Source organism: Adiantum capillus-veneris, chromosome 30, assembly GCF_014529385.1.
Source record: "Adiantum capillus-veneris isolate H3 chromosome 30, ASM1452938v2, whole genome shotgun sequence".
Classification (NCBI taxonomy): domain Eukaryota; kingdom Viridiplantae; phylum Streptophyta; class Polypodiopsida; order Polypodiales; family Pteridaceae; genus Adiantum; species Adiantum capillus-veneris.
In genome coordinates this window covers 63,915,344-63,940,427 of record NC_140960.1, presented here as the reverse complement: position 1 = coordinate 63,940,427, position 25,084 = coordinate 63,915,344, and the positions used below count along the sequence as shown (strand labels likewise).

Here is a 25,084-nt window from a genome sequence, read left to right as displayed (position 1 = left end):
CCATGCACCAGTGATCCTTACAGTGACTGATAGGCAGAGGAGGGGGAGCACGATGCTTCGCATCCCAGGAGGGTATTGCTGGACTCAATGCTTAGAGAGCGAGTGGAGGCTCTTTGGACAGAGAGCTTAGACATGCAGGATTCTCCTCTTGACAGAGTGGCCTCAGGACTTGCTCAGCTTAGTTGACTCTTTATTAAGGAGTCTTCGACTCGCCTGGTTGCAGCGAGAGAGAAGGAGCAACGTCTCCAACGGGGTGTTGCTTTTCCTTGTAGAGGATGCGGGAGCAACATCCAGACAGTCCTTGGTTGGAGGAGCAGTTACAACAAGCTCGTCAGCAAAGAGGAGAGGCGCCATGAGTTTGCTTTCCATCAACAGACATCTCAGTGGACCAAGGTGCGTCACAGAGTGCCAAGCGCTTTCTTTGAGGCAGTGGGACCTTGGCATACGCATGCTAAGGTCAGCAAGTTGAGGAGGCCCAACGGGCCAGTTGCTTCAGAGCCAGAGGACATGCGTGCCGTTGCTACTGACTTCTACCGTGATTTACTGTCTGTAGAGCCTCAATCAGAGCGTCAGGTTGCATGCAGAGAGCAGGTGTGAGCACAGATGCCTTGTCTTGTGACTGAGGAGATGCGGCAGAAGCTTGAGCTGCCTCTTCAGCTAGAGGAGCTACACACGGCTCTTAGAGCACTCCCCCGTGGTAGCTGTCCAGATGAGGATGGCTTGACTCCCAGCTTTTTCTTAGAGTACTGGGACTTGCTCGGCTCAGATCTCTGCAGTGCTTTTCACTACATCCTGCACACAAGAGAGATGCCTGACAGCATGAGGGTCTGATTTAACTCATTCCCAAGGAGGGTGGCTCCTTGGATGAGATTCGACAGTGGCACCCCATCACCATCCTCAACTCAGCCTACAAAATTCTTGCCAAGGCTCTGAGTTTGAGGATTCAACCACTTCTAGAGAGCATTATACATGGGACACAGACAGGTTTTGTCAAGGAGCATAGTATCCTTGACAACATCTTTACTTTTTGGGAGGCTTCTGCCCTCGCGCGACCGTCGTCAGGATCTGGTGATTCTTCTTCTCGATTTGAGAAGGCCAACGACAGAGTTGACTGGGACTTTTTGGAGGGCACTCTACGTAGCATGGGCTTCTCAAATGCTTGGATCAGAGGGGTGTCAGCTTTGTACAGACGGGCACATAGTCAGGTACTTTTGTCAAGAGGTAGAGATGATCGTTTCATGCTCGCACGTTCAGTCAGACAGGGCTGCCCTCTTGCCCCCTTACTCTTTTTGTTCTATGTTGAGGCGATGAGCAGGTTTTTGGTTTCACAGCAGGTTGGTTTGCGTGGCTTAGCGCTCCCTATTCGGAGAGAAAAGCTACTGGACGCTGAGTTTGCAGATGACTCAGCCTCGTACTTGATAACCTTCACAAGTGTGAGCAGGCTCTTGAGACTTTTTGTTGTGCATCAGGCGCACTGATCAACTGGAGAAAGACAGTGGCTTTCTCGGTTGGTAGTGCTCCTACGCCTAATTGGATGCCAGTTGAGGGTTTCACGTGGATTTTCCCAGGGACTGCAGTTCGGTACTTGGGCTGTCAGGTTGGTTTGGACTTGTCTCCCGAGCAGCAGATTGCTCCCCTCCTCCTGTCTATCAAGAGGAAGTTGTTACATTGGAGCTCCGCACGACTTTCTCTGGCAGGCAGAGTTGTAGTGGCCAACCAGGTGTTGTTGGCTACTATGTGGTACATCACTTCTTGTTGGATCTTTCCGAGTTCTTGTATCAGCCAGGTAGAGAGGCTGATCAAGAACTTCCTTTGGTCAGGGCGTGACACTCAAATAGCCCGGGCCAAAGTGGCATGGCAGGTCATCACTCTTCCTTGTTCTCAGGGTGGATTGGGGATCATAGACCCAGCACAGCAAAGCAGAGCCCTTCTTGGGAAGTTTATCGCCAGAGGACTTCGTCCAGGTGAGGAGCCCTGGAAGGAGTTCTTGCTTCAACGGCTTAGTGCTAGGGTGCCTCAGGCTGGAGGCCCCTGGCGACCCTCGACTCGATGGATTTTCACAGAGATGCGTAAAGTTGGCTTGAGCAGGAGACTGCAGGACCGCTTCGCTGTGAGTCTGCTCCGATCATGGGAGCAACTGCAGAGAGGCCTAGAGCAGCGTCAGCCTACTTGCACAGAGGAGCGCCTGAGACAACCCCTTGTTTGGAACCCCATGGTTAGCACTCAGAGAGGCCACTTGGTTGGTAGTCGGCCTCATGTTTCCTGGGGTCTCATGGCAGAGGGTCCAACACACTCTTTAGGTGACTGGCTACAGTTCTCAGGCTTGTCAGCGGAGCTTCAGGGCATTCAGCTATAGGGCATGAGAGGGGTGCAAAGCATGTGTCGGGACATCTCAAAGGCAGTACCAACTGAGTCGCTCACACCTCTCGAGCCAACAACGCCCATATGGATGGGAGCCTTCACGCGACTGGAGGTTCTCATCTCAGTTCGGGCTTAATCAGAGACCATACCCTCCCTGTTTTTTGAGCTACAGGGTGGGGGACGCTTGCACAGAGTTGCAGTAGAGGCCCCACAGGTGGTAGAGTGCTGGTTTCAGAGGATCCGAGTGGTGGGCATCTGTGGGAGGACTTGTGTCATAGATCCCGACCCAGCTGCTCTTGAGACTGGCGATTGGAGACTGTGGGCTTGGGAGAGCTGTCCACTGGCACGAGTACAGTGGGATCCTAGAGAGTGGCTTTGGAGGGACCCTTTCTCCTCAGCAGACCATCCAGGTGTCCCTTTCTTCCAGTACTCTTCGACTGGGACGTCACATACTGGCAGCGCAGAGAGAGGCTCGTCCTGCTTTGCAGCACCTCATTGGCAAGAGGAGGGTCTCACAGCTGAGTTCTTGGCAGCTTTTTAGGAGAGGTTGTGGGACTCCAGACAGCCGAGGCGAGTCACTTTGTTCCAGTGGCTGGTTGCACACCGAGCTACAGCAATTGGAAGCTGGCTTGTACATAGTGGTCTCTCGGCCGCATGTGCAGCTTCTGACCATCTTGTGGAGAGTCAGCGTCACTGTCTTTGAGACTGTCCTGAGGCACAGTAGGTGTGGCTTCGTGTTCTTCGACTCATGCCAGCTCTTTCCACAGCTCGGCAGTACACATGGGGAGCAGCTGCTTGGTCTACTCTCACAGGCCCGGCACTTCAGTTTGAGCTATCCTCCACCAGCAGGATGATAGTGATGCAGGGGAGTTGACCTAAACTCCAACTGCTACAGAGCTTACTCCACAGGAGTGGTGCAGTGAGAGAGAGGAGTGTTGGGAGCTCATCAGCGGCCTGACACTCTGGTTCATCTGGCGGGCCCGCTGCTTCCGCATCTTCGAGGCTTGCCCTGTACCACCAGTAGAGACTGCTCGCGATCTTTGGCTAGAGCTGATCCATACTCTCAGAGGACAGTTCGAGAGACTCAAGGGCAGCTCTGACCGCATGCGGGAGCGCAGAGAGGCTTTCCTTCGACTCTGGCGTCCTGGGTCTTTCTTCACCATGGTCCAGGGTGTGCTCAGATGGCATTATTGTCCACCTGTGTGGCTTTTTCCTCCTCCCATCTCTTGATTTAGCCTCATTGTACATGTGTTGTTTTTTCATTGGGAGAGTCTCCTTGTCATGATTGTTGTAGCCCTCTCTCGCAAAGGTGGTTGTAGCCCTATGGGCAGTTTCATTAACTAATAGAAGGATCTATTTCTCGGGGGAAAAAAAATTGTTAGCAGCATTTCCACGCTCATATCTCTGGCATTAGCTCCCGGGTGGGGTGCATTCATGTGCTATAGTCCAAAAGCATCCCCATGGTTGTGAGGGCGAGTTTTTCCAATTGCAAGCCCATGCCAATGTGTGTACTAGTCCTAGATGCATACCCGCCTCCAATATAAGGAGCCCTTCCTACTCTCTTTTTCATAAATCCAGAAGCACATCATCAAGAAGTTGTAACTCCTTTGAAATTGATGCACACTTGGACTCTTAGCCTGCCTGCAAAACCAGAGTGCCTACTTAGATAAATAGAAAAAAAGGCATACGTGCAAAATATCTCCCTTGTCTAAAAATTTATCAAGATAAATATTGAACAAAGTAGTAAATAAGTGACCCTTGAATCGATGCAGTAAAAGACTCTTCCTTCCCTTCTCCTCTCAGTCCCACACAACAGATCAATAAAAGGTTGGAGAGTACCTTGCGCTTGAGGCCTCTAGCACCCTCTTCCCCCCTAAGATAAAGACCCTGCCATAAAGGTCTTGCAAGTCATCAGTAAACACTGTGACTATGCACTTAGCTATTCCAAACTTCAGTCCCCAAGTTTCAGTTCACACACTAACCATTTTCAGCCCTCTGGATAAGATGCTAGTCATCTGCATTTTTTTTTCAGTACATCCATAAGTGTGGTTAATCAAAATAAGTTATAACTAAAAGGTTCTCTTTTATAGGAGAAGCCAGAGCAGTCCGTAAAAGCTGCATTCTGATTACAATGCTATAGAAAACTCTACAGAGCACCCTTTCAGATTTTGAATACAATTTCAATACAGGCCCAATACCTGTTTTGCTTCCTCAAGCTTTGCTCCCCAAAAGTTCGGAGCAATACGCAACATTGAGTTTTTTATTTGTTGAAACTTGAAAGTTTTCCTCTGTTTTGCAACTCGATTGGCCCAATTTCTTATACCAACAAGAAACTCCGCCTCAGAAAGCATGCCATCCGTGTTGACATCAAATTCCTTAAACCATATTTCCACCTGTTCTTTATCCTGAAATGAGCTGAAATGAGAAAGGTAAAAGATTAATAAAGAAAATGATTCATTTATTCAAGGCCTAAAAAATAAAATAGGTTACCCTTTGTCTATATTCAATCCAAGAATAAGCCCGCGAAGCTCATCCCGTTCTATTTTTCCGTCTGCATTCTTATCAAAGGAAGCAAAAATCTCTTGCAATATTGGGTCTGATCGAGCTATTGCCTGCTCCTGAAAGAAGTGACAGAAAACCCTTTGAATGCTATCTGCAAGTGAACGAATGGCAGGAAAAATCTGTTTCCTGATGAAGACAAAACGACAAATTTCACAGTCTGCCAGTTGATGGAGTTCAAGGAATAAAGATGTCACATATGTATAGGTGCATAATTAGTACTATCTATACCCCATCTTGACAGAACATGAAACACGTTCAAATAAGAATCCCAATTACTGACTTTGCGACTCGTGAAATAATATTGTCACGAAGAATCCTCAATTCAGATATTTCCATTTCCAAATCTGCTGGTGAACAAAAGACACTCTCTGCTGAGCTCTACTGCACTCCACACACCAACATTACCATTAAAGCCATATCCAATAGAAGGTCTTGTTTACCAATCACAAACCCTGTGGAGCATGAGTAACAACTACGGGATGAGTACCTCTCTTTGTTTCCTCAGGTTAGAGACAGCTAATGTGGTCCAATCCAAGTTCTTGTGCTCACATGAGGTAATACTTTTTGGGGCTAATAGTGGGATAATCAAGCAACTAGTGAAATACTCTGGGCTGTCAAACCAGTGCTTACTTGCTGGTGTACAGGAGACTTCATCTTGGCAAAGGCTTGCACTCGGCAACCAGCCACCTACAACCTTCTACTCAGATCCTGGACAGGGATATAGAAAGGCCCAGGGTCATCGTCTCTGTCATCACCATCTGATAAACTGAGTCTGGATGATGCTCAACAAATAGTGCCAGTACAGGGGAACCATTTCAATCTAAAACAGCAAGATTTTTCAGGGACCAAGCCCTTTGATTTGTCTGGGCCTCCTGATTCTATTAAATAGATCACAAGCCAAGAACCAAGAAACCTACCCAACACACCCCCCCAACCCCCTTCCCTCCCCCAGCCCTCCTCTCCACCTTCATCCTCCCACATTGATGCTCCTCCCCACACCAATTCTCTAGCTCAGCCAGATCTCAGGCGAGGGACTAAGCCCTTTTATTTGTCTAGGCCTCCCAATTACATTGCCTTGCAAGCCTTGACCCGAGAACCTGAGGTAGCCCACACCACACTACACCCCCACCCCCCCCTTCCCTCCTTTCCCGGGGCCCCAAGCCTCGCAAGCAGTCTCTATATCTCGCATCAACCGGGACTGATCCTTTTCACAGCTCTAGGAAAATATACTGAGAACCAATTGTTTAAACACTTTAAGTTACCTGAAAGGACAGTGCAGATGGAACCATGAGATTTTCTGAGAAAGCACTAATACCCTGCAACGCTGACGTTCTCAAATATTGAAGACGTGCTTCTTCTATCTTCTTTTTCTGCAACCATGGCGAAGCTATCTAGAAAGATAACACAATGAAGATCTTCAGAAGACAAGAGTTGAACATCACCAACAACAGAGGGACACACACACAGGCACGTACGCAAAAAAGGAAAAATAGGATTTCAGGGGGGAGGGGAAAGGGGGAAGTACCTGATATCCGCTATACAGAACCAGGCCAGATAAAGCAAGTATACAACCCGCAAGAGCCGATTCAGGACCCTGTTCTGGATGCTTATCTAAAAGGGGAAGCTGTGCACATATGTATGGTGCCCCAGAGGCTATCATTATCAACGCTCCCCACCTGTCTTCGTATATATATACAAATACTACACAGCAGTCATGATCTATCGACCTTGATAAAAACTGAGATCACTAAGGAAATTTACCGTGTCTGCTCATCTGTGGTGATCCCTGTACGGAAAAGATCAAACCCATGTGTTAATGTAAGATCCTTAGCTGTATGTCCAGGTCCTGATAAGTCACAACGCCCAGCAACCAGTGATCCTGCCCAAACCACACTTAATATTAAAGTAGTGGATCCTGCAAGAACCCCTACTCCAACAAGAACCTCTTGCTGTGCCTGCAGCAACATACATAGATGGGTAAGAGTTTAAAACGCAGAGGTGATGTCTTCAATATTCAACAGGATGGAGCAAGCTTCTACTGTAACAAAGTACACCTCTACTGTGTCAAAGTAAGGCTTTGCATATAAACCTCCTCTACCGTCCCTCCAACTCCTGATGCACATATAAGGGCAGCATCCGGAAGTGCCCCCAAGACTGGAAGAACGAGGCCACCTATCAAACCTGGATTCATCACCTGTGCAACAACACAATTTCCTCAAGAGATCCACATTTTTCAAACCACCTCTAGCCCATACACCAAATGCACCTTGCATATTGCAAGGATTCACAATTCCAGAAATTCTACACTAACCAACACTAGCTCTGGCAAAATAAGTACCAGAGGAATTCACCCCCGACAGAAAATGCAACTAATGGCAGTCATCCACGAGATAATATAACCGTGAGCTCCATCATGCACAATATTCACTACATAATGCTGTACACAACTGATGTTACATACTCGCAATTACCTAACTACAGTTCCAATATTACATCTAATGGACACATAAAGAAATGCCATCATAACCCATGGAAGTTTTGCAAACTAGAAACTATAACACAATGAATATGATCTGATGTGCTCACCTCAAGGAGCAGTTCGCTTCCTTCTGAGATGAACCTTGCAGCCAAGAGAAGAAGATACCCATACACCAGCATAAGAAAAAGATTTCCTGGAAGACTGTTTGAGCATGGAAACACCCCATATGCTTCTTCACATACTGAAGCATTATCAGATAAAGAAAATAAAGGTGTAGCTTTGGTAACTAATGAAAGATCCTGAGCCAAGTTCCTAGCGCTGGAGTCCATTACAAAAGTTGCCTCTTTCTGGAAAATCTCGTGTGCAGATGCTGGAGCTTCATTCAAGCATAAAGGAGGACAGCACACCAGGAGTGATGAGAAGATGGATAAAACAGCCAATCGACCACAAATTTCCACATTTGAACACTGAATTTGCCATATAAAAGACCTTAACACCTTTTGAAAGCTTTCTATATGTGAGCTCGGGGCTGAACTCACAAGAAAAAAATCTCTCGCACTAAAGTCTCTCTGGTTCCTTATAGATGTTCTTTGAATCAAAGTTGATTTGGTGCAACTCCAAAACTGTACACTATCTTCATTGCAAGAGCTTGTTTCTTTCTTTATTTCGTAAAACTCTTCCAGTGCTTGCTTGCTTTCCTGTCGTTTTTCTCTTCTCTCCTGCAAGTTTGGAGGGGCCTTAGAAAAGGGCTTGCACTATTATACCAAAAGTCAGCCCCATAGCTCAATATAGAACAATAATATGACTACAAACAAACTCAACACCGAGATGCCTAATCCCTCTCTGTGCCACGTGGTGCCTTTGTCACACAGCTCATATGCATTAAGTCCGCCCTCACTCCCTTTCAGTCAGTCTTAAGCTGCCTATCAAAGTGCTCAATAATAATGCATGCCTGATTGAGCTCACCGCATAATGAGACAGTCTGTTGAAAATGTTGCAAAGGTAAACCAAAAATGTTTTGACTCACCTTGCTTAGTTTGGTGAACTGCTTACTTGATAATCCCCGGAAACCTTGCCAAAACCTGCAAAGGAAGAAAGCTGTAAGATCCGGTGCAGCATTTGGAACCAAGCCTCCCAGCTAAAGATCTTTCTCCCTTGATCCATACAAACATTACGACAAAGTTTACTCAAGTACAACAAGCTCAACATGAAAGTTCATCCTCATCCTTTTTTCAGATGGTTTAATAAGTCTTGCAAGTGAGCCAATCCTCATACAAGACAAATAGCTAGAAAGGCACAGATTGCTAACTGCAAAAGCATTAATGGATCTGCATTTAAATTTAGACCCTGGCCTTCAAGTCAAGCCTATGGGCATTGGATGAGATCAAAAAGAAACAACTTTGCTCCGTGCATTTTTAGAGTTTCACATGCATCACACCTAGAGCATGGTGAAGGTGACAAATGAGCAGTGAGCACACAATTTACAACATTCATGTGGGGACTTGTGTGGCAGGAATGCACACACAAAGCTTGTAGAAGGAAAAGCTCAGGAGCACACAACCTAAATGTTACTTGGAGTCTTGGTGTCAATGTACGCACATATAGTGGTTTTTGGGGGGTGGGAGGGGGGAGCTTGCTTCAACCTGCAAATTTATTTTCTTGTACCCAACCATGCACCCACTCTACGTTCATCACCTCTATAGGCAGAGCTGCTAGAAGAGAGAGGAAGATCAGAATATTGCTGACATGACCATCCGTAAAAGTGCTGACGTGATAGCTCTTTTGGAGAGTGCCAGCTTTTTGTATCTGTTGCCTTTAGGTAATGGGCCTTTATAAGTGTGCTCAGGGGTGTGAGTGCGCATGTGCGGAAGCATGAGAGAGGAGAGGAGAGAGAGAAACAATAGACCACAAAACGCTGGTGTAGGGAAGAGGGGTGATCAGCCCCCCACTGACTACCAGAGCAGAAGACCCGTACAATGATCAGATGATGGAAGTGGGTACCCCCCTCCCCCATAAATAGGTGCCCAAGGGAAGGTAGGGCAAATGCCTCGAAAATACCCAACGACCCAATAAGAAATGAAATATATGAGGGCGCCCGGACAATGGTGGGCGGTCAGCCCCAAACTCGGGCGGCCAGACCAAGTACAACCTAGACTATGGGTGGCCAGCCCGGAGACATACTAGCCGTACATGTATGCCCTAGACCTGTGAACCAGCAGAGTGGTGTAAGTCACACCTCCTCTCAGCACCGGATGCTGAACAAACCGCATGAAGCCGAAGATGTGAGGCAAATGATGAAGATGTCTGCTGCAATGTCCACTGAAGGACAATACTCCACTCCGCGAGTGTAGCAACAGTCTGGGGTGTCCCAACCGCCAAGAAATCTCCGTGGAAAGATACCGTCACGAGCAGTGTAACAAACTGATGTACTCCGCCGATACAATGTGAAAATACTGCGAGAAGATCCGAACTGAGTGTGAAAACAACTACTTGTCGTGAAAGAAGTGCCAATAGACCTGCAAGAGTCCTGCCCAATAGGATTTGTGGTGTCTGTAGTCAAACCGTCTGAAGAAAATGGGGAAAGCCCAGGAACCGTCATGAGAATGATCGGAAGCCTGTCAATGCATGAACCTGTAACCCACTGTGGCCAGGTGGCTAAGCTATGTAAAACTCCAGGAAGGCCAGATGTAGCAATCTGCGCCGTAAACGTCCTCCGAAACAAGGAAAGCCAGACTAAATAGTCTGCACTGTAGAAGCTACCGTAAGGTGCAGCAATCATCAGGAGACCGCACGGACCACCACCGGATGGTGTCCTGTCAGTAGGTAGGGTAAATCAAGATGAGGGGAAAGCCAAACTCAAAAGTCTCCCTGTGAAGGGCCTCTGAGAAGAAGTGTGGTCAGACCAAGCTGTCTGCACCGTAATCATCCTGTATGAGGAAGGGAAGCCAGACTGAGAAGTTTGCGCTGTGAAGAACCTCTAACAAGAGGAAAGGCCAGACCAATCTTTCTATGCCGTCTTGCCTGTATCTCCTGCCTCCAATCCTCCGGTGTGAACCAAAACAAAATCCACTCCAACAACGCCACACGTGCACTCTACCCAAGGGATCAGCAACAACCAGCGTTTCTGTAAAAAGGAGCACAGATCTGCCAGCATTTTTGCATGCATCAGGCAAGCGATGCAATCTGACTTTTTGTAGCACACGCCTTGGATTCTGACAAAGAATCCAGAAGTCGTCCCACCTATACTCTTGAGAAATGAAGAACCCAACAGCAATGGAGATTCGAATAATGACAGATCCGCTCACGATGAGTTGGATAGGCTCTCACTAAGATGACCATCAAGAATACCCACGATCGGTGATATACTTGATAGATTGCACTAAAATTACATACCCAAGCAATTTCACCCAATTAGAAATTTAGTGGTTGACACATCACAATGCAACACAAACTCTCACATATGCATATTACAAGATACAACAAACAACGCCAATGAGCACTCCTCCTAGACAGATGGTCTTAGGCATGAAGCTACTCAACGACTACCTCCTCACTCCCCTCACAAATAACCTAAAAAGATCCGGGCCATGAGCTTAGAGGATTGACGCAACCAAACGCTCCCCAGACCGCAACCTGCGTCGCTTGGAGGTTTCAAGTATACGACTAAACGCTCCAAAGGCACCCGGTCTGTGTTATTCAGAGGTTTTTTAACATTCAACGAAACGCTCCCCAAGCACCTAGTCTGTGTGCATTAAAACAAGAGTCCAGTAATTCTCAAATCAGCACCAAGACAGGTTTACAGCAAATACAATCCATTTCAAACCAATTTCAAACAGTAATTTCTCAAATAAAAGTCAAAAAGTATCTAAATACAAAGCAATTAGAAAATTCATTCAGGGTTTTGTTCGGACAGTTGAACTTTGAGTACAACTCGCTTGTCTTTCAGTATCAAGGTGATCGTTCAGTTCTAGATCTGGAGTGTCGCATCATTCTTGTTGTGCCAAGGCATGCCCAAGAGAGCGTCGCAATTGCCAAACTTCATGATGTGGAAATCTGCTTTCCCTTGGTATCCCTAGATAGTCACCGGAAGAGCACTAATGAGCGGTACCACCTTTTGAGTTTGCCCAGTGGCTAGCTCGGCTTTAAATTTCTTGTCCTTGGGAATCGTAATCAAAGTCTATCTACACTTTTCAAACATTCAATACTCCCCCGCAAATAACCACAAGGTTCTTGGCCATGAGTATGAGCAAGAAGTCTCAAACATCAATTCTCTCTAGTACTCCTCCTATGAGTAAATCACCAATCATTGAAACAAGTATCAAACTAGAGTCAAGCAATCCTCAAGTCGACACCACGACAAGTTCAAAACAAATAACATCCATTTCAAAAAATTTCCAAACAGTATTGCAAACAAAGTTCAAAATGTATCTAAATACAAAGAAATTATACAATTCATTATGCGTTTTGTTCGGACAGTCGAACTTTAAGGACGACTTGCTTGTCCTTTTGGATCAAAGTGATTATACGGTTCCGTATGTGGAGTGTCGCATCATTCTTGTCGTGCCAAGGCATGCCCAAAAGAGCATCGCAATTTCCCAACTTCAATATGTTGGATGGTCACCGAGAGAGCACCAATAAGAGGTACCACTTTTGAGTTTGCCCTGTGGCTAGCTCGGCCTCAAGTTCTCCCCCTTGGGAATCGTAATCAAAGTTTATCTGCTTCAGGAAGTCGGGATGGATGAAATTCTCAATAGCTCCCAAGTCAAAGAAGATTAGGGCTTTCAAGCCGTTGATTTTGCCATATGCTCTGCACAATTCATTAGATCTTTCGAGATTAATGCAAAAATATCAGGTACAAGTCCAATTGTAACTCTAGCTCTCTTAGCCGGAGTTGGTCCGTGGCAGACTTGGACACTCCAAGTCGAGAATCTGACACAACACAAGAGCAAACTGAAAGAACTAAACAAAATTGAGAAAGACGACACGCCAAGGCGTAATTCCACTTCAAGTCTAAAAGCATCCGGGTCCCAAAAGCTGCCACTAGGGCTGCCAAAACAAATCGCGGAAATCCGTACACATGCCAACAGTCAACGCAAATCGCAAAATGTCCGTACAACAGTGCCACATCATCATCTCCACACAACTTGGGGTCATAGCTTTACTTTTATTCCCTTGCATCCCCTTAGGCCTTGTTGGATAGGGTCCCATGAAACCAGCCCGTAGAGCAGTAGACTTTGGCTTTCACCCAAAACTTTACTTTAAGCTTTAACACACAGAGAAACTTTGCAGAAGGAACCTGTAACTGGAATTAACACTTTAAAACACAGACGACTCGGAAGCTAGAATGCTTAGATCTTTCGAGATTAATGCATAAATATCAGGTACAAGTCCAATTGTAGCTCTAGCTCTCTTAGCCGGAGTTGGTCCGTAGCAAAGTTGGACACTCCAAGTCAAGAATCTACCACAACACAAGAGCAAACTGAAAGAACTGAGAGAGACGACACGCCAAGGCGTAATTCCGCTTCAAGTCTAAAAGCATCCGGGTCCCAAAAGCTGCCGCTAGGGCTGTCAAAACAAATCGCGGAAATCCATACACATGCCACATCAACAGTCAACGCAAATCGTGAAATGTCCGTACAACAGTGCCACATCATCATCTCCACGCAATTTGGGGTCATAGCTTTAGTTTTATTCCCTTGCATCCCCTTAGTCCTTGTTGGATAGGATCCCATGAAACCGGCCCATAGAGCGATAGACTTTGGCTTTCACCCAAAACTTTACTTTAAGCTTTAACACAGAGAAACCTTGCAGAAGGAACCTGTAACGGGAATTAACACTTCAAAGCACACACGGCTTGGAAGCTAGAATGCTCCGAGCAGACACCGACAACCTGTAGGCCCCAAAACTGGCGCCCTTTCGGTATTTCTTTATTTCTTTAGAGGGTAAAGTTACAAAACTAGAGCCCTGGGATCTTCACTTGTATCCAACTAGATCACACCTGTTCTGGCAAAATTTCGGTAGCAGAACAGCCCCAAAACTCACCATGAACAAATCCCCTTGCTGGAACTCACTTCCAAAGACATAAACCCTCTGTTTTCAGCCCAAAAACAGCAATTACAGCTCGCTGTATTTACTGGTTTTTACCCTGTTTTCAGCCCTGAACAGCCCCAGAACCGTCCTCTAACAATGGGGCATTGTTCCCAATGCTTTTCGCATCCATATGGCTGCAAAACAGTCCAAAAAACAGCGCATAACCAGCATTGAAAATGCACTTGTAAGGTGAGGTTATCACCCTCACTGGTGCTTGCTTTTGGAGTAGCACTTAGCTACTCCTGTTCCTCTTAAAGAGGCTCTTGCCTTAGTTGGCTTAGAGGCAAAGTAATGAAATGTTCCTCTTGTCATTCCGGAGCTAATGACGCAAACAGATTTCATGGCCCAAAATAGCAATTACCTAAATTTTAGGAGATGCTTCCATTCGACTCTCACTGGTCATCTGACCATCTTTCACCACTAGGACCACGATGATCTTGTGTTTGTCAGCACTCTTTTATCATCGCATGTATGTGCAAGAAAGATCATAAGACATAAATACAAATGACTTAATGAGACCTTCATACTTTTGTCATTTCCATCTATGATAGAAGTGAGCATTATACATTTAACACTTAAAGAGCAATGCACACTTCTATTACACTGAATCCATATGTATATTTAATGTACTAGCTCTGTCATTACCCCTCCTTTGCACACGTTGTGTTGGGGCATACGTAGGCTGTAACCAAAAGGCCTCAAGGTAAAGCTGCAATACATTTTGTGACTGACAATTCATGCTCTTCCATCCACTTTGCATCGGTGGATAGTTCTTGAACTTCACCAAATAGCATCTTGCAACCTGTCCCTTAACTTTTCTTTTCTTATGTGCCAAAATTTCATCAAGTTCCTCAACTTCTTACTCGTCCTCAGCTGGCATATCTTCTGGCACATCACCCACGAAGGGTCTTAGAAGACTCACATGAAACGCATATGAATCTTCCAAGTGTCAAGCAAATTTCAGCATGTAAGCAACATCGCTGATCTTATCAAGCACTTGAAAAGGCCAATAGTAATGCATGTTGAGCTTAGGAAACAATCGTTCCTTGTCCTTCATTTTCTTCAACCTTGCCTTTTCAAATCGCAAAAGTACCCAATCAGGCAAAAACAACAGTTCACGACGGTGATGACGATCAACAGCCATTTTCTGTTTTGCCTGAGTTTTCTCAAGGGCAACTTTAATTTTCTTATACATTTCATCCATGTTCTCGACATACCAATCTACCTCAAAGATCTTGTCCTTTGTATGCAAAATGGGAGGAGACCTTTTTGCCGCCTTCAATAATCTCAAAAGGTGCCTTGCCGGTTAACGAATGCACTGCGTCATTGTACACATACTCAAGCATAGGCAAATACTCTTCCCACTTGCCTTTGTTATCTGACACATAACATTTCACCAGATCCAAGACAGTAGAATTAGCCTCTTCTAACTATCCATCAGTTTGTGGATGAAACAAGATGAGGACTTGAGCGTAGTGCCCATGTTCTCAAACAATCCTCTCCAAAACAAACTTGTCATGTGAGGATCATGATCACTGAGAATCAATTGTGGCATACCACGGTAGTTAAACACATTGTACATGAACAACCGGGCCATCTGGTCAGGTTTTATCTTCTTCCTGACAAAAATAAAATGGGCTTGCTTGCTGAACCTGCAAATAATGGTCCATAAACCATCTGCCTCACAAACTGCTGACGTGTCAAAGCCTAAAGAATGGAGCCAACTGACAAATGCCGGCCGAGGGGCCTAAACCCTAAGAAGAACAAGTAACAAAAGAAGTCATACCAACTTATGGGGACCCCGTCCCATGGGGCCCCAAGTGACATAAAGGAAATAAAGCAGGACCCACACACACACACATAAGAAAATTGCCTAGCTGCTGATGATGTGGAAGATTTCTGTAAATTACGTTGGTTGATGATGTGGCAAGCTGTACAGATTTCCGTGCTTGGCACTGGCTGATGACGTGGCAAGCTGTACAGATTTTCGTAAATTACGCTGGCAGCTTTTTGGCATCACTTTTGGACCAGATGCAGTTGAGTTTCAAGGCTTTTCACTGTAAACTGCTTTTGGGGCCTAGGGCCTTTAAATATGTGCTAAGGGCTCATTCTCTGGCATGCTTCCTGGAGGAGGTGCAAAGTCTGGAGTAACGGCTTGTACTGTGTTGATGCAATATAAAGAAATACCGAAAGGGCCAATACTCTCTGGGGTGGAATTCCGCCACTCCGTGTCGCATGTGTCGTCTCTGTCTCTCAATTCAGTTGTTATTGAAGTGCTAAAAGTCTGTTCAGTCTGTTCTATTCTATTGGGACGTGGTGCCCGTCTTGTGACAGTGCCAAGTGGTATCAGAGCATCAGGCGTATGCTTTTCTGAAAGCATACCGGTCCTACCAAAGAGAAGACAGAGCAAGATCGCACTTCCAAAGCTCATTGGAAATTTTGGCTTCGTGCTCCAACCCGGACTTACTAGGCACTCCTAACCTTACTTCATCGCGCATCGGGCACGTTCCCGTCTTCACCGCTCATGTCTTACAGGGCATAAGCCATTAAGATCCCTTGCAAGAGAAGGATCCAAGATTTGTTTCGCGCTACTGATTTTCTCAGAGGCGGTGTCATGCAGATGTTGATGTTGATAGCTACCAGGCAGCATACTCCAAGTACTTAGCAAGCTTTCAAGAAAATTTTTGCCCGAAGTTATATGGTTTTCTGGCATCTTCCTTCGGAGTGCAACTTCTGGCAAAGTGGGGTATCCTGAAATGCTTGCCATGGAAACCCTAGCAGATTATGACTTGAAATTTCTCGACATCTCTCAGTAGATGTCTCTTCACGAGCAGACGACCTTGGAGGTCCAGTGCGATTGCTAACTTGGGACTACCACCGCCGCCAAAGAAAACATTGTCTGTCCAAGAGCTGATGGACCATGCCGTGCTCGGCTACGACCTTATGGAGGGAATCTAACCTTAATTTTTGGTGCACATTTCAAGATGGAAAGTCAGTCGACTTTTTGAGCTCGATTGATGTCGAGATTGCTTTTTAAGTTTGAAATCTGTTTGCGAACTTGTTTGGTGATCCTGTTTGGAATTTGTTTAAAATGGATGGTATTTGTTTTGAACATGTCTTGGTGACGATTTGAATTGTTTGACTCTAGTTGTAATACCGGTTTCAATGATTGGTGATTTTACTCCCGGATGGAGTAGTGAGAAATGATGTTTGAGAATGCTTGTTCATACTCATGGCCTGGACCCTTGTGGTTATTTACGGGGGGAGTATTGAATGATTGAAAAGTGTTGTTTTTACTCATAGTCCGAACAGTTGTGGTTATTTGCGGGGGGAGTATTGTTGTTGTTACTCATGGCCCGGACCTGCATGGTTATTTACGGGGGGAGTATTAAGAAGTCTGAGCAGTGGTTACTCTCAGCACCTCCAAACGACGCAGGCTGCGGTCTTGGGGGGGCGTTTGGTTGTAAAAGGCCTCTATATCTCATGGCCCGGACCTTTTTAGGTTATTTGCGGGAGGAGTGATGAGAGAGTCGTTGAACAGCTCATGGCCCGGACCTGGATGGTTATTTGCGGGGGGGGGGGGGTGTTCATCGGCGGCTTTATGTTTCTATGTCTTGTAACATGCATATGTAAGCATTTATGTTGCATTGTGATGTGCCAACTACTGAATATTCCTAATTGGATGAGATTGCCTGGGTATGTAATTTTAGTGCATCAAGACACCCATGGAAGATCAGTACGGTCTGGGTGTGATGGCTAATTTTACTACGCCGGAATATCAAGAGTTCCGATCTGGACGAAAGGAGAAGCTAACTCCTTGAGCAAAAGAGCCGAAAGGAGAAGCTAACTCCTTAACAAAAAGAGCAAATTGAATGTCCCTCGGAATGACCCTCGGAAATTTTTGAGCTAACTTGAGTTGTTTTGCAGATATGTTGTAATCGCGGACAATTACTCTCTTTCAAGAAGGGGAGATGTCACTAACTGCTGACGTGTCAAAACCTAAATAATGGAGCAAACTCACAGATGCCGGCCGAGGGGCCTAAACCCTAAGAAGAACAAGTAACAAAAGAAGAAGTCCTACCAACTTATGGGGACCCTGTCCGATGGGACCCCAAGTGACATAAAGGAAATAAAGCAAGACCCATACACACACATAAGAAAATTGCGTAGCTACTGATGACGTGGCAGATTTCCGATAATTACGTTGGCTATTGACGTGGCAAGCTGTACGGATTTCCGCATTTTGCATTGGCAGATGACGTGGCAAGCTGTACGGATTTCCGCAAATTACGCTGGCAGCTTTTTGGCATCGCTTTTGCACCAGATGCTTTTGAGTTTGAAGGCTTTTCACTGTAAACTGCTTTTGGGGTCTAGGGCCTTTAAATATATGTTAAGGGCTCATTCTCTGGCATGCTTCCTGGAGAAGGTGCAGAGTCCGGAGTAACGGCTTGTACTGTGTTGATGCAATATAAAGAAATACCGAAAGGGACGCCAAGGTTTGGGGCCAATACTCTCTGGAGTGGAATTCCGCCACTCCGTGTCGCGTGTCGTCTCTCTCTCTCAGTTCAGTTGTTATTGAAGTGCTAAAAGTCTGTTCAGTCTGTTCTATTCTATTGGCACGTGGTGACCGTCTTGTGACAGTGGTATCAGAGCATCAGGCGTATGATTTTCTGAAAGCATACCAGTCCTACCAAAGAGCAGACAGAGCAAGATCGCACTTCCAAAGCTCATTGGAAATTTTGGCTTCGTGCTCCAACCCGCACTTACTAGGCACTCCCACCCTTACTTCATCACGCATCGGACGTGTTCCCGTCTTCATCGCTCATGTCTTACAGGGCATTGGCCATTAAGATCACTTGCAAGCGAAGGATCCAAGATTTGTTTCGAGCTGCTGATTTTCTCAGAGGCAATGCCATGCAGATGTTGATGTTCATAGCTACCAGGCAGCATACTCCAAGTACTTGGCAAGCTTTCAAGAAAATTTTTGCCCAGGGTATCCTGAAATGCTTGCCATGGAAACCCTAGCAGATTATAACTTGAAATTTCTCGACATCTCTCAGTAGATTTCTCTTCACGAGCAGACGACCTTGGAGGTCCAGTGCGATTGCTATCTTGGGACTACCATCGCCGCCAAAGAAAACACTGTCTGTCCAAGAGCTGATGGGCCATGCCGTGCTTGGCTACGACCTTATGGAGGGAATCTAACCTTGATTTTTGGTGCAGGTTTCAAGATGGAAAGTCAGTCGACTTTTTGAGCTCGACTGATGTCGAGATTGCTTTTTAAGTTTGAAATCTGTTTGCGAACTTGTTTGGTGATCTTGTTTGGAATTTGTTTAAAATGGATGGTATTTGTTTTGAACATGTCTTGGTGACGATTTGAATTGTTTGACTCTAGTTGTAATACTCGTTTCAATGATTGGTGATTTTACTCCCGGATGGAGTAGTGAGAAATGATGTTTGAGAATGCTTATTCATACTCATGGCCCGGACCCTTGTGGTTATTGGGGAGTATTGAATGATTGAAAAGTGTTGTTTTTACTCATGGCCCGAACCCTTGTGGTTATTTACGGGGGGAGTATTGTTGTTGTTACTCATGGCCCGGACCTGCATGGTTATTTACGGGGGGAGTATTAAGAAGTCTGAGCAGTGGTTACTCAACGACGCAGGCTGCGGTCTTGGGGGGGCGTTTGGTTGTAAAAGGCCTCTATATCTCATGGCCCGGACTTTTTTTTATTTGCGGGAGGAGTGATGAGGGAGTCGTTGAACAGCTCATGGCCCAGACCTGGATCGTTATTTGCGGAGGGAGTGTTCATCGGCGGCTTTATGTTTCTATGTCTTGTAACATGCATATGTAAGCATTTGTGTTGCATTGTGATGTACCAACTACTGAATATTCCTAATTGGATGAGATTGCCTGGGTATGTAATTTTAGTGCATCAAGACACCCATGGAAGATCAATACGGTTTGGGTGTGATGGCTAATTTTACTATGCCGGAATATCAAGAGTTCCGATCTGGACGAAAGGAGAAGCTAACTCCTTGAGCAAAAGAGCCGAATGGAGAAGCTAACTCCTTAACAAAAAGAGCAAATTGAATGTCCCTCGGAATGACCCTCAAAAAATTTTGAGCTAATTTGAGTTGTTTTGCAGATATGCTGTAATCTTGGACAATTACCCTCTTTCAAGAAGGGGAGATGTCACTAACTGCTGACGTATCAAAGCCTAAAGAATGGAGCCAACTGACAAATGCGGCCGAGGGGCGGTAGACCTTAGACTTAAACTTTATTTGCTTTCACCCATTTAACTTGTCACCCACTTTTACCTGTACTTTCAAGACACAACAAAGGGGAAAGGGATACAGGTTGCTAGATTGCACCTGTATGAGAAGACCGACACCAGATTGGCCCCTAAATAGGCGCCCCTTTCGGTATTTCTTTATTCTTTAAAAGAGGGAATAAAAGCTGTTGTTCCCTACAAGCTGCCACGCACAATCTAGGCTGAATATCATCTGTTCTGGCCCGATTTCGGCAGCATAAATGTACTAGGACCCTTCACAGTCAGTATCCCCACGCATTAGGTGACTTTCCCAACGCATACCGACACTTTGCAAAACCTGGCGAGAATCTGCAGCACGCTGAATTCTCTGTTTTCTGCCCCGAAAATGCGCCAGATCACCTGTACAACGGTCGCCTCGCATCCCTGAACCTCCTGGGGGTATTAGGGTCCGTTTAGGGCCAAAACCCTAAACCTGCAAAAATACACAGCAGGCTGTAATTCACTGTTTCGGGCTCCGTTTCGCGTGCCGGTCGCATCCGTAGCAAGTCCTCGAGCTCCCGCACCTGTAGGGCTACTTGCCCTTTGAATCGGACGGGATTTCGCACGTGAAACCTCTTCGAATTCACCTGTACCTGCGGGGGATTAGCCGCTAGCTAATCCAGTACCTGTTCTTGCCTTGGCAATCACGCATGAACCCACATAACTATACATTGGTCAAATGAAAAGCCCACTAGAGGGGCAAACCATACTGCTCATAGGGGAGAGAGAGCGCAGTGCGTAGCGTGCAGGGCATCACTCCCGGCACCGCACTGTACATAAGAGGGAAAGGAAGCACTCCATAGCTCTTAACCTGTGACAAAGCTGCAAATGAGTCTCCTCTCTCATTTTAGGCGCCCCCTCTCTGGCCAAGAGTAGCAGAATGCTCACGGAGTGGCACACTTTCCGACTTTGGTCATTCCCGGCTAAAAATATCTCAATTGGTGCGTCAGTTGACTTGGCAGCAGAGCAATAAATGTTCCTCTTGTCATTCCAGAGCTAATGACGCGAACACATTTTTAGGTCCAAAATAGCAGTTCCCTAAATTTTAGGAGATGCTGCCACTGTATCTTTCTAGGTCATCTGACCCTCTTTGTACACTGTAGCCACACCAAGAACTGAAATGTAGACTATGTAGCAAAGGATTCCACTTTGGCTAGTCAATGACCCCACTTTGGCTGCTTCAAATATCTTGTCCTTTGTATGCAGTATGGGAGGAACTTTCTTGCCACCTTCAACTATCTCAAAAGGTGCCTTGCCAGTTGATGAATGCACTGTATTATTGTATGCATACTACACCAATGGCAAATATTGCTCCCACTTTCCTTTATGTTCTGACACATAGCACTTGAGCAAATCTAGGACAGTAGAATTTGCCTCTTCTAACTGCCCATCTGTTTGAGGATGAAATGACGAAGAGAATTTGAGCGTTGTGCCCATATTCTCAAACAAGCCTCTCCAGAACAAACTTGTCGTGCGTAGATCACGGTCGCTAACAATCAACTGTGGCATGCCATGATACTTGAAAATATTGCTCATAAACAAGCGTGCCATCTGATCTGGCTTTATCTTCTTCCTGACAGGAATAAAATGAGCCTGCTTGCTAAATCTGCAAATGATGGTCCAAATACCATTATTTCCTGTCTACGTTCTCAGAAGATCAAAGATAAAATCCATAGCAATACTTTCCCATGGTTTATCTGGAATAGACAATGGTTGCAATAACCCTGGTGCCTTTTGTCTGTCAAACTTGACCTTCTGGCATATTAGGCATTCTCGCACAAAGGCATCCACATCTCTTCTCAATGTAGGCCAGTAGAAGAATGTCTCAACAGCTTTAACTGTAGCATCGATACCACGATGCCCTGCATACGGTGGGACATGACTCTCATCCATAACTTTGCGTCGCAATGGCTTTGTGACACACAATCTGCCATGCATCATCATAAAGCCATCTTTGAGAAGATAGTGTTCATGACGTTGTCCATCCATTAGCTGCTTGAAGACCCTTGCAAAATCTTCATCATTTGCATACTATTCCCTCATATCATCAAGCTCATGATGATAAGGAATTGACACACCTGAAATTTGTGGCTTCCTTGACAAGGCATCAGCCACAACGTTCTTCTTGCCTTCCACATGCACAATCTGAAAATGGAACATGGACAAGATATTTGCCCATCGCATATGCTTCTCAGATAGCTTTGCCTGTGTCAAGAAGTATCGCAAGGTCTGATGATCCGTTTGGACAACGAAATCTGCACCTAGCAGGTAGTGTTTCCAACTTAAGAGCGCATGAATCACGGCCTGCAATTCTTTTTCATAGACTTGCATAGTCTTTTCTAGCCCTTGCAAGATTCTACTCTCATAGGCTACTACCCTGCCATCTTGCATTAGCACTGCACCAATAGTACTACCGCAGGCGTCATGATGAGCGCGCGGCGGTGTGTGCAAGTGATAGAGCACGCGAAGATGTGCAGGCCTTGAGGCTTGAAGCGGAGGCACTGTACTGCAGAAGGGAAGCGCTAGCAGAACGAAGAGGGAGAGAGAGAGAGCTCACGTTTTTGGGAAAAACTCAATAAGTGAGTTTTGGGTTTTCCCACTTTTATTATAAGTGGCCTTTAAAAAATGTGTCCAAGTTCTAGACAAAGTATAAAAATGTACAAAAAAGGGGTTATTTAGGCCTTTAACCCAACAACCTCCCACTTAAAGGCATAAATGACGCCTTTAAGTTAACCAACTCCCACCAGCTGTATGCAATGCTCATGTTGAGCCTTAGCAAAACTCTTGGTGAGAACATCTGCAGGGTTATCCTGTGAGTGAATCTTAGTCAAGGTGACTAGACCATCCTCCAATACCTGTCGTATGAAGTGGTATCGCACATCAATGTGCTTTGTCCGTGCATGAAACATGGCATTCTTAGCCAAATAGACAGCACTCTGGCTATCACATCCCAAGACAGGAGTTCTAGCAGGCATACCAAGCTCTTTGACAAGTTTGCCCAACCGTATGGCCTCTTTAGAAGCCTCAGTGTGACTGAAATATATTCAGCCTCAGTAGTACTCAATGCCACAATTTTCTACAGTCGTGAACACCAAGAGACACCACCACCAACAATAGCAAACACATAGCCACTAGTGGACTTCATAGTATCCAAGTCACCTGCACTATCTGCATCACAATAGCCCTGCAACTTCAAGTCACTTTTGCCATACCATATACACCTAGATTGTGTACCTGACAAGTATCTCAGAATGCATTTCACAGCTTCCCAATGTGCTTTGTCGGGATTGGACATGTATCTACTAACAACTCCCACCGCATGGGCAATGTCAGGACGAGTGGCAACCATAGCATACATAAGAGAACCACAAGCTGATGCATAAGGGATTCCCTTCATAGCATTCACTGCCACGTCATCCTTTGGGCAATCGGCTTTGCTAAGTTTTGTGTGTGGAGGTAAAGGTACTCCAAGTGACTTAGCTTCAACCATGTTAAACCTGTCAAGTACTTTAGCAATGTACTTTTCTTGAGATAAGAAGAGCAATTTCAGCTTTCTCTCTCTCTTGATTCTCATGCCCAAGATGTGCTCAGCATCACCTAAATCCTTCATTGCAAAAGCTGAATTCAGCTGACGTTTAAGAGCATCAATGGTAGACTTATGCTTCCCAGCAATCAACATATCATCTACATATAGCACAAGGACTATAGGACTTCCATCATTATCCTTCTTTGTATACAAACAATGGTCTGAATGGCTGCGTTTAAAGCCTTGAGACAGCATAAAAGTATCAAACTTTTTGTACCACTGACGTGATGACTGCCTCAAACCATACAATGCCCTTCTTAGTTTGCATACAAGTTCCTTTCTACCAGGAACTACAGAACCCTCAGGTTGCTTCATGTACATATCTTCATCAATGTCACCATGAAGAAAAGCTGTTTTTACATCCATTTGATTCAATTCTAAGTCAAGCACTACAGCGAGAGCAAAAAGGACACGCAATGTCGTAAGCTTTACAACAGGAGAAAAGATCTCTTGAAAGTCAATCCCCTCTTTCTGTGCATACCCTTTGGCAACTAACCTTGCTTTATACTTGGGCTTTCCATCAACACATTTGACCTTGTAAACCCATTTGTTAGGAAGAGCCTTTCTTCCTTTAGGCAATGGCACAAGATCCCCCAAGTATCATTTGCATACAAGGATTTCATTTCCTCTTGCATTGCAAGCTCCCACTTACTGCTTGACTCACATATCTTTGCCTCTTTATACGTAAGAGGCTCTCCCTCATCTGTCAACATAACATGATGCAAAGAGGGCTCAAAGCGCTGTATCAACCTTCTGACACGAGTAGACCTGCGTACCCAATGATCTACATTCTCAGGCACGGGTTCTACATCACGAGGCAACTCATTTTCAACATGCTCATGCTGCTGAAAATCATTTTCAGCCATGACAGGTGGCTGTCCATCCTCATTTGGAGCATCTAAATCATGTCCTACCTCTTCTGGCTCAAGGTTAACCGGCTGATTATCAATTTCAGCTTGCGGTAATGCATCCTGAGGCTCTTTTTCAACATCAATAGGTGGCAAGAGAGGCTAAAATTTGACCGATTTCTTGTCAATTTCAGAAGATGTAGCATTTTTCAACAATTTAGCCTCATTGAACACTACATCTCGGTTGCGTACTACCCTTTTAAACTGAGGCAACCATGTCCTGTAGCCCATTTCACCCTCTTCCCCATAACCTAAGAAGAGTCCTTGGATGGACTTGGCATCTAGCTTTGTCCTCAAGTCATTACGAACATGGACAAAAGCCTCGCACCCAAACACTCTCAAATGATCATAAGAGGCAGTATGCCAGACCAAACCTCCTCTGGAATGTCATTTTTCAACGTATTGTTAGGAGAGCGATTGCATACATGAACTGCAGTTTTCAAAGCCTCTCCCCAAAACCCATGAGGGAGATTAGCCGTGGACAACATGCAACGCACTCTCTCACATAAAGTACGGTTATACCTCTCAGCCACACCATTAGAAGATGGATTATAAGGGGCTGTCAACTCCCTTTTAATCCCATATTCTTCGCAATAACGCTGAAATTCAGCAGACGTGTACTCCCCCCCATTGTCAGATCTCAGACATTTAAGCTTTTACTACCCTTTTGCGTGCTCACAAAAGTATGAAACCTCTTAAATACATTAAATGTCTCACTCTTATTCTTTAACAAATATGCCCAGCCTTTCCTAGTGCAATCATCAATGAATGTAACGAAGTATAA

At 45.4% G+C, this 25,084-nt stretch overlaps 1 protein-coding gene across 1 annotated transcript in view; it reads right to left on the bottom strand.

Annotated features, from left to right (window-relative positions):
• The window catches only part of LOC147418089 (sodium/calcium exchanger NCL2-like), a 53,623-nt gene that overhangs the window by 5,567 nt on the left and 22,972 nt on the right, over window positions 1-25,084 (bottom strand). Inside the window, exons 2-9 of the mRNA XM_086506471.1 lie at window positions 8,430-8,484; window positions 7,510-8,121; window positions 7,013-7,117; window positions 6,685-6,878; window positions 6,449-6,599; window positions 6,186-6,314; window positions 4,852-4,979; window positions 4,560-4,776 (exon numbers count right to left, since the gene is read on the bottom strand). Coding sequence (XP_086362597.1) covers window positions 4,560-4,776; window positions 4,852-4,979; window positions 6,186-6,314; window positions 6,449-6,599; window positions 6,685-6,878; window positions 7,013-7,117; window positions 7,510-8,121; window positions 8,430-8,484 — 1,591 coding nt within the window. The remainder of the gene's footprint in view (window positions 1-4,559; window positions 4,777-4,851; window positions 4,980-6,185; window positions 6,315-6,448; window positions 6,600-6,684; window positions 6,879-7,012; window positions 7,118-7,509; window positions 8,122-8,429; window positions 8,485-25,084) is intronic.